Source organism: Phasianus colchicus, chromosome 9, assembly GCF_987193195.1.
Source record: "Phasianus colchicus chromosome 9, bPhaCol1.hap1.1, whole genome shotgun sequence".
NCBI classification, from domain to species: domain Eukaryota; kingdom Metazoa; phylum Chordata; class Aves; order Galliformes; family Phasianidae; genus Phasianus; species Phasianus colchicus.
Window position 1 is genome coordinate 6,087,684 of NC_143444.1, and position 13,319 is coordinate 6,101,002.

At 42.7% G+C, this 13,319-nt stretch overlaps 1 protein-coding gene, 1 long non-coding RNA gene and 8 other non-coding genes across 11 annotated transcripts; 1 reads left to right on the forward strand and 9 right to left on the reverse strand.

Annotated features, from left to right (window-relative positions):
• Positions 1–1,441: 1,441 nt before the first annotated feature.
• On the forward strand, positions 1,442–7,324 carry HEBP2 (heme binding protein 2). The gene is made up of 5 exons (XM_031595530.2): positions 1,442–2,172; positions 4,031–4,115; positions 4,477–4,612; positions 5,024–5,189; positions 5,501–7,324. Exons 2-5 carry the CDS (start codon positions 4,041–4,043, stop codon positions 5,673–5,675), a joined length of 552 nt encoding a protein of 183 aa, XP_031451390.1. The 5' UTR covers positions 1,442–2,172; positions 4,031–4,040; the 3' UTR covers positions 5,676–7,324.
• On the reverse strand, positions 6,528–13,196 carry LOC116230411 (uncharacterized). Of its 2 annotated transcripts, none has more exons than XR_004167226.2 (13): positions 13,095–13,196; positions 12,051–12,099; positions 11,503–11,542; positions 11,199–11,235; positions 10,761–10,794; positions 10,448–10,540; positions 9,831–9,856; positions 9,346–9,395; positions 8,528–8,576; positions 7,991–8,037; positions 7,033–7,063; positions 6,810–6,849; positions 6,528–6,642 (listed from the first exon to the last, which is right to left on the reverse strand). It is a non-coding gene; the product is annotated as an uncharacterized LOC116230411 (long non-coding RNA). The 2 variants fall into 2 exon arrangements; XR_004167227.2 differs by lacking the exon at positions 13,095–13,196 and adding an exon at positions 12,291–12,852.
• On the reverse strand, positions 6,700–6,778 carry LOC116230598 (small nucleolar RNA SNORD81). The gene has a single exon (XR_004167283.1). It is a non-coding gene; the product is annotated as a small nucleolar RNA SNORD81 (small nucleolar RNA).
• Positions 6,917–6,991, reverse strand: LOC116230601 (small nucleolar RNA SNORD47). Its single transcript, XR_004167285.1, has one exon. It is a non-coding gene; the product is annotated as a small nucleolar RNA SNORD47 (small nucleolar RNA).
• On the reverse strand, positions 8,104–8,182 carry LOC116230599 (small nucleolar RNA SNORD79). The gene has a single exon (XR_004167284.1). It is a non-coding gene; the product is annotated as a small nucleolar RNA SNORD79 (small nucleolar RNA).
• Positions 9,022–9,085, reverse strand: LOC116230595 (small nucleolar RNA SNORD78). The gene has a single exon (XR_004167280.2). It is a non-coding gene; the product is annotated as a small nucleolar RNA SNORD78 (small nucleolar RNA).
• LOC116230593 (small nucleolar RNA snR60/Z15/Z230/Z193/J17) lies at positions 10,619–10,702 on the reverse strand. Its single transcript, XR_004167278.1, has one exon. It is a non-coding gene; the product is annotated as a small nucleolar RNA snR60/Z15/Z230/Z193/J17 (small nucleolar RNA).
• LOC116230592 (small nucleolar RNA snR60/Z15/Z230/Z193/J17) lies at positions 10,874–10,957 on the reverse strand. Its single transcript, XR_004167277.2, has one exon. It is a non-coding gene; the product is annotated as a small nucleolar RNA snR60/Z15/Z230/Z193/J17 (small nucleolar RNA).
• LOC116230596 (small nucleolar RNA SNORD75) lies at positions 11,623–11,689 on the reverse strand. Its single transcript, XR_004167281.1, has one exon. It is a non-coding gene; the product is annotated as a small nucleolar RNA SNORD75 (small nucleolar RNA).
• LOC116230591 (small nucleolar RNA SNORD74) lies at positions 12,421–12,498 on the reverse strand. Its single transcript, XR_004167276.1, has one exon. It is a non-coding gene; the product is annotated as a small nucleolar RNA SNORD74 (small nucleolar RNA).
• Positions 13,197–13,319: the final 123 nt, after the last annotated feature.

Sequence of the window (13,319 nt, forward strand, 5' to 3'; positions counted from 1 at the left end):
CACACACAAGTATCTTCTGAAAATAGTAAAGTTTCAGCTACAAAAAGCAAGCTATAGCCTGTGAGCTTTTACTCTCATTACTCTTGAGCTTACAATACAGAAAAACATTGTTTTGTTAACTTTTGTACAGAATACCAGCCAAGTCCCAACATACATACATATATATGAGATACTGAATATCATCTGCTTAATTAATATATTTTAGAGCTCTTCTGTGAGCAACAAGTCTTTTACATATGTTTGCATTAGAAGTATAGTGTACAAGGAGAGGTTGATATTTATGTAAGCATACTTATATAAGCTTCTATTATGATATGGCTTGTTTTTCCCCATGTAGTAGAGATAGACAGACACACCAGCAGTACAGGGATGCAGAGGAACATCCCTGCCTGTATGTTCTGCAAACTACCAGGACCCCAAGGTGCTTAAACAGCTTTTTTATGTTATTTTTCTGTGTAACAGAAAATGGCTACAGATCAGCGTGCTCAGGTGTTATCCTGGAGATAAAACCATGTCCCTTCCCCCAGTTATTTATGATACAGACGCATATACAGTTATGTACTGAATGCATGTCCTCATGGCTGCCCTGCTGCCCTTCACAACTTGTTGGCATGTCTTCACAATGCATCTATGAGAAACAAGAGAGGGTTGAAAAACAACCCCTTGGGGGAACACTGATGATTGTTCTCAAACCTCAGGCTACTCCACTGGGAACAGTTAGCTCTTTGTTGGGGACAGAAACATCAGCTGGGCACATACATACTGACTGGAGATTTGTTCTCTGCTTTAGAAACAAAACAAGAATTCAGTGGGCTTGTGTTTATCTACATTTTAGTCGCCCTTCTCAAGGCAATACTCCTCCATACATGTGAACAGGGCTAACTGTTGAGATGGACCAAAGTGGTGTGGCAGGATGTAGCCCTTCCATGGCCTTCTCTGCTCTGGAGAAAGAATTATTAGCATACACTTCACAAGAACTTTAGGGTGACAGAATAATTTAACAGCTAACCTTACACAAGCAAGCACAGCTCCAATGCAAACCCCAGAAAATAACAGCTTCTCCTCCAGAACACCTTGGTGATGATTTTCCTGTTTGATCCAAGCAGAACACAGGTGAAACAGTTTACTCCACAGTAAGTGCTAACCTGCAGAGAACGTGTTTCAGGCCCTAGCATGTTCTAACAGGCTCAACTAGTAAACTCCTCTTCACATAATCCCATTTTCATGGCATTAGATGAAGGTTTGCAAGTGCTACTTGCATGCACTTTTATTTTTAATTGAACCTTTTAGAATATAGTGTATCAGCCAGCACACTGGTATAGATCTCTGCAAGCAGCATGTTTTCTGTTAGAAGTCATTCCCAGCTACTGATTTCAAATGTCTCAGAGCACTTGGGTGAATCGAGCTGCAAGAAATCTGCATGAAGTGTGGGAAACATGAGAGGTGTTCTTAGAAATCAAATGGTGAAGTTTAATTTGCCCTATTGTGCTGGCATCTAAATATGTCGAGAACTGCAGCTGGTTAAATGGAGAGTCCAGCTTCACTTTGTGTACTATAAACACAATAGAATTTCACAATAGCTTTGTATAACCCCTTTGTGCACATATCCAAGAGCTAAGGGGGCTGACCAGTCCCAAATGCCATTCAAAACAGCCAGCTATCAGAGAACACTGTGCCTTTCATAACACGTCAGCAGAAATCTTGTGAGGATGGTCTTAGCTGTTTACAGCCAGATTTGTACCCACCATTTCACGCCAGGGTTAAAAAGGAAAAGCTCTCATTCTCTAACATCACCTTCTGACCTGAGTTGGAGGGGTGTGACATTATTTTTTGTACAGTTCTTTCTCCTGGGAGCACGAAACCTATTGCTGACCCAGCCCTAAGTAGGCACGGTGCCATAGAATCAGTGGAAGTTACACAAGGGTGTGAAACCGCTTATGGAGCCAGATCACACATTGGGAGCAGGGTTGCCTAGTGGGCAGGAGGTGGAGCTTTCGGCCTTTTGTGTGGAAGCTCTCCAATGAGACCCAGAGCTCTGGTTTTCCTAACAGCATCCCCTGCAGCAGGGCTGAGGCATGGGCGGAGTCTGATCGACCTAAAATAAACACCGACTTGCACCACCTCGTGGGTGTGCGCAGCCTCCAATAGCTAGGACAGCCTATTCACCAAAATGTAAGTACATCCACTTTCTCCGCTTTAAAATGCAATTAACAGCTCCGTGGAATGGCATATTCTTACTATGTTTACTCACTGCATCAGCGTAAGCTGTGGCAATGCCTGCTGTGCTTTCTGTCCCTTCAGCCCTTGTGTTAAGAGCAGCAGGAAAAGCCTTCATGGGTTAGAGATGTGTTAAGAAGATAGAAAGTCCAAAGCTAAGCTTTGCTGTAGGTCTAAGAATGAATTCAACTCTATATTTGGAAGACTTGTTTTCCTCTCTCTTCTCCCAAAAGAACCGTTTTATGTATGTAATTCAAAAGTACTTCTTGCATGCAGTCATGATGGTATTGGTCACAAAGTTACAAAGTTCTGTGAGCAGCAGCTCTGAAAATGTGTCAAGACTGGCAATCACAGAATCAGACTAGCTAGTATAGCAATGGAAATGGAGGAACATTTATTTCTCTGCTAGGGTACCGGCAAAATGTGGAAATAATTGTTTCCTATCAAAGTGTGACAAAGAGAAATAAAGTGCCAACCGAGTTTTATCAGCTTTGTCTTTGAGATGGCAAAGGATAAAACATACCCATGTATTAAGTTTCAATGTAGATTGTTCACATTTGCTTCTAATAAAGCAATTGGATTCCTGCTTCCTTGTTATTTTTGATGATTTGTAAATAGTACTGACAAAAACTGTACTAGAGTGGAATAGTGCCTTCTGGTCTAAGTGCTGACTGGGCAGTTATGCTGTATATTAAGGCTGGGACGTGGAAGGGGACTGCCTGCTTTTAACTGCTGGCATCAGTAGCATGTTACATCATTCTTGTACTCACTGCTGCACTACAACTACAGCGGCTGCTAGATAGCACTTTTCAGCATGTGTTTCTGTATATTTTAAGGATTGTAAATGAAATCACTGTCAACGGTTTGGGGTGGGTTTTTAAAGCTTCTCACCCTTATAAATCCCAAACAGAAAACTCCTGTTAGCCACCTCATAAGCAAGGTGTAGAAGGGAATCAATAGCATTCAACTCTAGTCTCTAGCAGCCTATGGGCTGCAAGTGTAATACACACAATATTCATGGCTACCAGGCTGTTCTAAGTGAACAGAAAGCAGTCTTGGTTTTACAAATGTAGCCTGACATTCACAAATCACTGTGTTAAAGGCAGCGTAACTCAAGACTTTTAAAATATATTTATCATGGATTGTACGTGGTCCATCTCTCATGTTAGATACCACTATCATTCAGCAACACAAAACATGGACACTGTTACCATTGTTGGTAATATGAGGTGGCATGACTTCACCTTGTCACTCAGAGCAGTGAGGTGGCAGATGCTATTAATTACATTCATCCACCTTGAATGCTGTAAGCCTATGAGGAAAAAAAAAAAAGCTGTCACAGGGCAACAGCTTCTTGTGAGGGCAGCTGTAAGCAAAGAAATGCAAAATAACCTCAAAGCTTGTTCTAATGCCCAAAACACACACAGCTGAGTTGTGCTTTGAGAAGACAGCCTGCTATGACCTGATTATCAGCACACATGATGGCTTAATGACATGCTGCTTCTGCAACATGAAGTGCATGCTAAGGATACTGTAACATATAAAGGCAGACTTTCTCTGGATATGGGTTATGTAGTGTTATCTAGCAAATAACGACAAAAATTATAAACCAAGTCTCTTAAAATTTCAAGCTAAGAGCTTAAACCTCACGGGTTTATTGCTTCATATTGGGGCCGGGAGGTGTTACTTACAGGTTAGGAACCAGAGGATGAGAAAAACCTCTTGAAATTAAGCAGAAAAGCCTTACTGTTTTCTCATACCCCATCTATGCTGCATTGACTGGAGAGGCCAACAAACTGTGTCTCCTTTTCAGATCTGGCAAGATGATCAAATCCTTCAAGCAAACGTTTCTGTCCCTGGATCTGCAGTCCCCTAGGTGGAGCTCAATAGAGACCATGGTAAGTGCTAAAGGCCTGGGAGGAGATTCTCTACAGCCAGGGTGCTGCAGAGCTAAGGTGGATTTGGGATTCTTTGATGAACAACAAGGAAGTATTACTATGAATGCTGTTTATGCCTAACAGCAAAGAGGGAAGAGGAACACTTACTTGTAAATTCTAAGCAACTTGTTCTAAGGCAGAACAGCGTAGTTTTGCAATGAAGAAGTCAAAGTTTTTGATTTTTGTGGTGTGCCTGCAGCTATGAGGCTGCCTGGGGTTTTCTGATCACAATACTTTAATGCTGATTTGGGAAGAATAGTTACCCATTTGTGTCATCTTTAGTATTCATCTTGTGGTCACTGTAACTTCTGCTGCTTCTCAGGCAAAGGACTCCGAACTGCGCCAGTATGAGACAGCCAAGTGGGTCAGCACAGTCATTAAGGGAGAGACCCAGAAGGAAGCAATGCGCCAGGGCTTCTGGAAACTCTTCCACTACATCCAAGGGAAGAATGAGAAAGGTAGGAGACACTGGTTTTGAACTGCAAGCAGCACAAACAGGATGAAGCTGAGTAGTTTAAGGTAGCACATGATTTGGGACACACAAACAGGTCTTTTCATAACTTCACTTTCAAGTCCCTTAGGGCCCCATTATAACATCCTGCTATATATGTAGTAAGAACAAAGTGGGAAACTTAAGCTCAAAGAACCACATCAAGATGAAGGATTTGCATCCCAGACAATGACTGTGGCAGATGGAAGCAGAATGATGCAGCACATGGCCTTGCATCAACATAAAAACTAATTTTTTTCAGCTGCAACACTGAGGCCACCTTAACACCTGATTTTAGGCTAAGTCTGCAGCAGTCTTTACACTTGCATTCACTGTTTTTTTGCTTGCATCTTAATACAGATCTTTCATCCTTCTTTAGAAATCAAGATTGATATGACTGTGCCAGTGACATGTCTGGTGAAGTCTGGCTGTGCAGACTTCAAGATCTCCTTCTTTGTGCCATTTGAACATCAGGACTCCCCACCACAGCCCACTGACTCAGATGTGTTTGTTGAGGAGCGGAAGGCAGGAGCCATCTTTGTCAGGTAAGCAGCATGGCTGTAGCTGACAAACTAAGAGCTGCACTATTTTTAGTTGTATCAACTCTTTTTTTTAACTGTACAGTGAATATACCCTGCTACCTGGGAGCCTGGAATTTAGGTGTAGCATGTACCTATACAGTGACTGCTAGTTCTCTCTGACTTACTAACTACAAACTACATGAGAATTGCTCAAATACTGATGCTTCCCCACACCAGCACTTCTGGGGATAAAAAACAAAGCAGAGAACAGTTGGATTTTGGCCTGAACTCCTAACACAATAGAAAAAAACAACTTTCCTTTTTACTTCCACCAGGTCCTTCAGTGGATTTGCCTCACCAGACAAATATGCTGAAGAAGCTGAAGCCTTGGCTAAACTCTTAAGAAACAGAGGCCAACCATTCCATGAAGACTTCTTTTACACAGCAGGCTATGACAGTCCCTTCAAGCTCTTTAACAGGCACAATGAAGTGTGGTATTTTAAGAAGTAATCCAGAGTCAGAGAATACTAGGAGGCTACTAATCAACTCTGACTGGAAACAGACCCTATTAATGGCTTTTGCTTAACTGCAGAAGATATTTGTATGTGAACACAGGAACATCTCTAACTGATTTTATCTAGGATGAAGTTATTCTGGCTAAAAACTCAAGTAGCTCACACCAGCTGGAGTGGGAGGGAGATGAAACTCAATCTTGTTCCTCTTAGTGAAAAATTCCGGAAAGCATCAGAAAATATTCCTGTAAGAGTTAAGATGTCTTGTTTTTCCTTCTTGTTCAAAGTGCTGTTCCAATGCAATAGCTCAAGTGTTAAGAGCAGCAAGTTTCCTTTTTAATCACAAAAAGATGGGGGAAGAACATTGGTTTTTCAGAAAAAAATTAATGAGTTTTGGCATTAATGAGTTTTGGTAACAGCTATGCCTTAATGGGCTCTAGTATCATACAAACATTTCTACCTTTAAAATAGGATTGGATTATCCAAGTCTCCCACCTCTGCTAGTATTTTTCTTCCTCACAGAGGGTGGATGCTGTCACACCCCATACTAATGCCACTGACCAGACTTAATCCAGTGGAAAAGTGTTAACAGAATCCAAGCCCTGTGGTGGTTCTGTGAAAAATCTGTTTCTATTTTTCTTTTAAACTTCACCCAAATCTAGGTATTGCTCAGGTCAACTCCAGTCTTAACACTCGTATTAGCTACACTCTGCAGCAGAGAGTGCAGGACTAGCATTTCCTTAAACTAGTTAGCTCCCTGCCATATACCAAGTATTTGTAGCTTTTATCAAACACCCTAGAGTTACTTTATAGCAAGCAATCAGAGCAGAAAGCAGTTCACAACAACAGGTAGAGTTTACAAGATTTTATTAGCTCTAATCAGTGTATGAGGCAATATTAACATCACAAAGTCTTGTTTTAATGCTGTTCATGTAAGCGCAACCCATTATCCAGGGATCTTCCACCTATTAAGTAAGGCATAAGAACTGTTACAAGGCACCAAACCAGTACAAGAAGCTTACTGGAACAACTCAGACCTTAGGTTTTCATCTCTGTTCAGTGAGAGAGTTCAAGCTAAGGTTTTAATCATCATTTGTTCCAGCAACTAAGTTTTATTAATAGCTACACTCACCTTACTGTTTGCTCATACAGTTCCAAAGTTGCATCCTCACCTAAAGCAAGAAAACACACTTAGCAGGCAGTGGCACACCTGCCAAGAGATCCTCTCAGCAGCTGTGTAACCTCAGAAAGAATGGAACGGAAATGGTAATATCACAGAAATTCATCTGGCAGAATCAAGTTTCATCAGTGGCTACAATACTTTCAGAAGAGAGAATTAATCTGTGTTATCTTACCCAGTGAGGTAGCAGACAGCGCAGTCCTTTCCTGAGGAAGAGAGAAACCATCAGAGTAATATACCACTATATGTGGATTTAGAAAACAAACTAATTTTAACCTGTAAAAAGGCTATATTTCAGTTGTCAGCTGACAACTTCAATTTGTAACACCTAATATAATATTAAAAAAGCTTATCAATCCTAAATGAACTGGAAATACAGAATCACTAGCATCAGAAGAATCAGAAAAAGCTGGCTATACTTGCTTAATGATACTTGTCTCCAACTGAGAGTGATTTTGTTGAAATGAGTTGATACCTAAAATCCAAGCCCCATAAAACCACTGGAACAAAGTGCTACAGGAACCTACATCTTCAACTCAATCCTAAATTTGTGTACCTCCAATGTAAGCAAGATTACTACTATTATTACTATTACTCTACTATTAAGTTTTTGCCAGCTACAGAGTATCTTTTTTCTATTTCAAGTGTGCAACAGTGTTAGTGTCAGTTCACAGAACAGCCATACAGGTAGGCAGGTGTTATGACAGGAGTTGTATGCCTGCTGCTGTACATTCTGCTGTATTAAATTGTCAACATACTGGCTTAAGTAGTCTCCACTGATTCAGCTTTTATGATTTTTACTGTGTGAAGACACCAAGCAATAAAAAATGTTTTTTGAGCCACCGTGGCCAAGGCTTTTCTTCATACAAACAGAAGACATTAAGTTTACCAGTGACTACAGTTTAAGAATTATCAGGCTACCAAATCTGCAGGGAAAGTGCCTAATAAACTCAAATTGAGAACTGCAGGTCATTTTTACTCCATGCACACAATTTTATTCTCCCAACAGAAGGGAGTGCAAAACTTGCAACAAAATACACACAACTACCTTCATGCACTACTAGCCTTATGACAACATTCCAGACATTACTGGACCTCCATAGCCTCCAAAATATACTCTAGTTTAAGCTTACCTCAAAGTTGGTGTTATTTCTCACATGCTCCCCCCTTCAGCTTCACTCTGTAACAAGAAATTTTTTTATTAACACTCTGCTTGGCAGTGTTTCAAGAAAGCTTGAAATCTGCGTACTGTTTCAGATCAAGAGTCCTCCTCAGTCTCTTTCAGAGAGATTCCCATTGCTTAGAACTAATCATCATGAACAGTACATGCTTAGAGAAGCTTGATGTTGTTACTGTTGTTTTCCCTTAGTGGACAGGCTCGGTATTTCAGACTGCCTGCTACACATGAAGTAAAAGCTCATCTTGCCACAGAGACAAGTAATTCACTACATTATTCAGTAATAATCCCTGCAAAAACCCATTGCATGATTTAGCCAACAAACAGTTAAACAGTAACTGTATTGTTTTCAATCAGCAGCAGTCATTGATGCAAACTCTGCACTGCTAGGTTTAGGCATTCTTTCCAACCAATAGAAGCATTTACACATTTCAATTGGTCCACACATCTCATTAAAAAATATTTTATGGCAACTGAAAAGCAAAGAGCTTACCAAGCAAGTGTCTGTCACAAAACCTTGGGCAGTTCTTCCATTCTCAAATCTAAGATAAACATAAAAACATAAGTTTTTAGTACAATGCTAGTGCTGTATTACAACCACAAGACTTCCAGAAACTTTTTTCTTCTGGAAAAATTATTGCTACCTTTCTGGAGCATTTCCACACATGCACTGAAGCTACTGGTGCTCACAAATCTAATCAGCAGACTAACACCTGCCATTTATCTGACAGCACAGAAGCACTCACATTCCACCAACTCCATCCCAGAAAAAGCAGCTACCTCCAAAGCATTCTCCTCTAGGAAAGATCCTAAATTACAGTTCAAAAATAGGTAGCACTTTTCCTATATCCCCTAAAGAGCAACTTCTGTAAAGGCCTCAAAGAAAAGCTGTTCCCCTTTATATCCATTGCCACACAGAATTCCCTCCCATTTCAAGTTTATTAATAATCTATTACCAGCACACCTATGGCCACTGCAGACACAGGGTTTTTCAGTGAAGAGAAGTCTACATTAGTAGTTTCAGGTCAGACATTTGACAACATCATTACAACCCTGTAAGACATGCCTACCCTGTCTGCACAATTACATTCTTTACAGAGTACTCAAATAATTGGAGCCTCAAATCTGAAATTCAATTCCCAGTACCTTGGTAGGTGAAGCCTGCTGGCTGCTATAAAATTATCTACTGCAGGAGGTTAAGAATAATCCTGCAGCTACGAGATAGCAGCACAATTAGAGGCTAACACCTAGTATCTTTCCCATCACGTGCACACAGTAATGACCAGTAATAGAAATTCACTGGCTACTCACTTTTGCCTGTAGCACAACCAACTGCACCACTTCACAGTTCCACAACAGTACTAGAAAAAAAAGTAGTCAGAAGAGCACAAAAACAAACACTGAAGAATGAAATCTAGTCAGATGCCTGAAGTCAGATAGAGCTAATTGCAGACCTCCATAATTGAAGTCAGGGTATTCATGTCTCATCACACAGGCAGCTTACACATCCAGTCACTGGACAGCTATCTGCTCTGGCTATGGTTGCTTTGGGAACAGGATGAACCCAGATGTACTATGCTATCAACAATTTCACAAGCACACATGCAGATTAGCAAAGCCAGTCCATGTAGGATGGGTCTTTATCCAGCACTTCCCTTACACATCCTTCTGGTCTGGCTGAAATGCAATTAGCAGCCAACACTGCCTTCTTTCCCCTCCCTCAGCTGAGTATTTCATTTCACAAGCACATTCTAGGCTTGTTATGCTAATACTCAAAGTTAAAGACAAGTACTTACATCTTGATGAGAAACATTTTCAAAGTCTGCAAAGGAAAAGTTGCTATTAGATGTGATCCAACAAAAATCTTGAGCTCAAGAACAACCACCTCAGTCAAATACTGTATCAGTGTTTAGTCAAGTTTTATCCTCACTGGGATCAGAGACCTGATTCAACATCATTTACAGCAGACTGCAACACTCCCATCCTCCACAGGGGAGCCCAAATCTATTCCCAGCTCTCCTCAGCATCTTTGGGATCTTACTCCTTAATTGCTATTATTGCAAAAAGCAAAAAAACTACAGTGACCTCAACTCCTTGTAAACATTCAAGTTGGCCTAAACCAGAAAAAGCATTTCAGATACTAAATTAGCACTGCTGCATTTACTGTTCAAGGCATTTAATCTCAGCAGGAACATTGCAGAAATTCTAACACTTCACAGAATTTCTACTTTACTGGGAAGTATACAGGACCATAAGACATATTTAGGGCACTTACCTTTGCTTCAAGTTTTCCAGAAGCAATATGGTTCTGCATTTTCCAAATGCAAGCCCAAATGCAGCACTGTAGATGACCTAGTCCACAAATGCAGCACTATCAAACATAGCCTTCCAGCCTTCTAAAATGTTCAATTACCTTCAGTTATAAAGGCAGCATCTTCACCAACATCAGCAAAGGTAAATTAGCTCTGCTGGGCACAAGCACACTTCCATCTCCATGCAGGGCAGACTGCAAAGCAACAACATGGTGAATACAGTGTTTCACCCAAGCTTCCCAGCTGTCTGCCAGAATTACCCCAAGTACAGGAGGCTGCATCAGATAGGAGCGAAAGACCAGTAGAGTGATCATCACAAGTTATCTGCTGAACTATGTTGTCATCATACACAGCCTTCTCACAGGTCAGGAACAGACAGCTAGTTTGTGCAGCTGCAGTTAATGCAATATTTACCTTTGCACATTCATCCTGTAGCTTTTCCCAGTGCCTGCAACAAAAGGAAATCAGATTCCCTCAGCTTTCTTCGTCAAGTCTAGACCCTCTAGCAAGGAGCTAGATACAACAGCTAGATACATCAGATAGGAGCGAAAGACAGAACATGGCTCATCATGAGAATAATCTGCTGAACTATGTTATCATCACTGTATCTGCTTTGGAGTAACGTATCATGCAGTCATCTAGCAAGGACTTTGAAAAGCTCAAATTCTCAAGATAAAACATGTAAAATCTCTGTAGAGTCTTCAAAATACTAACAAGTACCCATTTCTGTGCATTAGGGGCAATTAATCCCAAAGCACTGCCATCCCTTTTTATGCATCCCGCCCTTTTCACTGCAGTGATTCAGCAGCTACACAGAACAAACCCAAACACAGATTGCACAAAGCTTCTTACCAGGTAATATTTCTTTTCTGAGTGCATTATTCAAATCCTGGAAAAGAAAAAGCTTATGAAAATAAATTCAAGGCCAAAATATATTATCAAGGTGAATTTTAAGCCGCTGTGCCTCAGATAGAAATTATGGTGGTTTGAGCTCTCATCATTTTCTTGGTCAAGAGTAGCAAACTATACAGTCATCATTGTGGCACCAGAGGATTAAGTTAAGGAATAAAGTCTGCCTACTGAGGTCATTAAAATAAAATAAGATCTAAACAGTAAGCCCCTAAATGTTTGATTTTTTCCCCCCAATAAGTTTTACCTCGTGAAGTAGCATCAACTCTTCATATTCAGCAGCAGGCCTGAAAGAGTCAGGACAGGACATCATCAGATGCCTGCAAAACTAGGGAGTATCTCCAGCAGCGACAGTAAGCATGGAAAAAGCCTCAGCACAGAGTTTTCAGAAATCACTTCTGTCCACTACTCTAATACTGAAAACATCACAGGCTCTCCAATTTAATGGAAAATCTTGATCATTACAGGTCCTTTTTAGAAACATGCATTGAGCACTTTCCTCCAATCTGCTGGTGTGCACGGAGAAATATCAGTAACAGACATATCTAGTATACTCTTGGTCTGGTTAGAAGCTGAACTAGTTTTCCAGAACCAGGAGCCTGAAATCCACTTTCCAGCAAAGGAATACGTGGCTTTTTCCAGCAGTAGAATGAAAATTGTCTAAGAACTGCTTCACACTGGTCCTGTAATTTCTTCCTGAGATAGAAGAGTATTCCAGGCTAGTTGCTCTAAGTACACTTACACAGTACACATTATTTTTAAAATTAAACTCTGTATTCCAAAAACAGCACTCACCTATTTTGAAGCCACAGGAGAGAGAGGAGTGTAATCGATTCATCTTACACTGAGAACAAAAGAGTATGCATTAGGTTTTCTATTAAGAATGAGGATATTATGGTTACATGCTTCCCTTGAAAAAGGAGGAAGCACAACTCAAAGCAACACCCTGAGCCTTGCTGTAAAGCTTCCCCTTACTGAAAGGGCACCAACTTGGAGACAAACCCACCCAAATAACTACTAACTCGTATTGCTTACCAGGAACAGGTCAGAACCACTGAACTGTTCCAACTGACTGCAGCCAGCGGGTGGATCCAGCAGCCCAGGTGCGCTGAGCACGTGGTGCCTCAGCCACTCCATATGCCTGCCTGCCTCCCTACTCTGCTCCATGTCCAGCTCAGATATGTTGGTACTCATCAGCCTCTCAGATGTCCCTACCAACATAGTTTTCATCACGTGCGGACACATGGAATGCGAAGGGAGCCCTGATACTCTCCCAGATGCACAGGAGGTTCGAAGCCTTCTAGAGCTGAGCCTACAACCCAGACGGAGGGGCAGCTCCTCACACCACACAAAGCCCCCTCCCAGAGAGGGTTCTCCCCCGCCAGCACCTACCAGAACCCCTCATTCAGGCAACAGTGAGCTCTACCACCTCTCGGAAATCTTTACACGGACCTGCACAGCGCAGGCAACCGGTGCTCGTGTCCGCACCGAGGCGCAGGCCCGCCTGTGGGCCACGCCGTTTTCCTCGCGTGCTTCGCTCCGATCTCTCCCGAGCAAAGCAAAAGCAAAGCAAAGCGGCGGCAGCGCAGGGCGCGCTCCCACGCAGCGCGCCCCCCCCGCCCGCCCGCGCAGTCCCTCAGAGCGGGCCGGGGCCTAACGGGCGCGCTGGGCCGGGCCGGGCCCCGCCGCCACAATCCGCCTCCATCCTCCTTCACCAGCGCCCATCGCGAACCAACAACGACCCGCGGCGCCTCCACACCGCCCACCGAGAGCGCCGGAGCGGGGCTGCGCGGAATAATGCCAATCCCGCCGGGGACACACAGAGCTACACACCCATACCTGCTCCCCGGTCACAGGCGGAAAGGCAGGCCGCGAGCCCGCGCGCCCTTTATATAGCCCCACCGTGGGTCACGTGAGCACGGAGCGGCCCCTCCCTGCGGGCGGGGGATGGCCGATGCGCGGCAGAGAGGGCGGGAATTTTCTTCCGGGGTGGGGGGGCGGTTTCGCTTCCGGGCCGGCGCTCGGGGCCGTGCCCACCCCCGGGAGGTCGGTGCCGGCGGCGGG

Bases quoted from the DNA above. Each gene is read 5' to 3' on its own strand.
- HEBP2 (XM_031595530.2), top strand. From the start codon at position 4,041: ATGATCAAATCCTTCAAGCAAACGTTTCTGTCCCTGGATCTGCAGTCC. The intron at 4,613-5,023 runs GTAGGAGACACT...ATCCTTCTTTAG, and splicing joins CCAAGGGAAGAATGAGAAAG to AAATCAAGATTGATATGACT. The intron at 5,190-5,500 runs GTAAGCAGCATG...TACTTCCACCAG, and splicing joins GCAGGAGCCATCTTTGTCAG to GTCCTTCAGTGGATTTGCCT.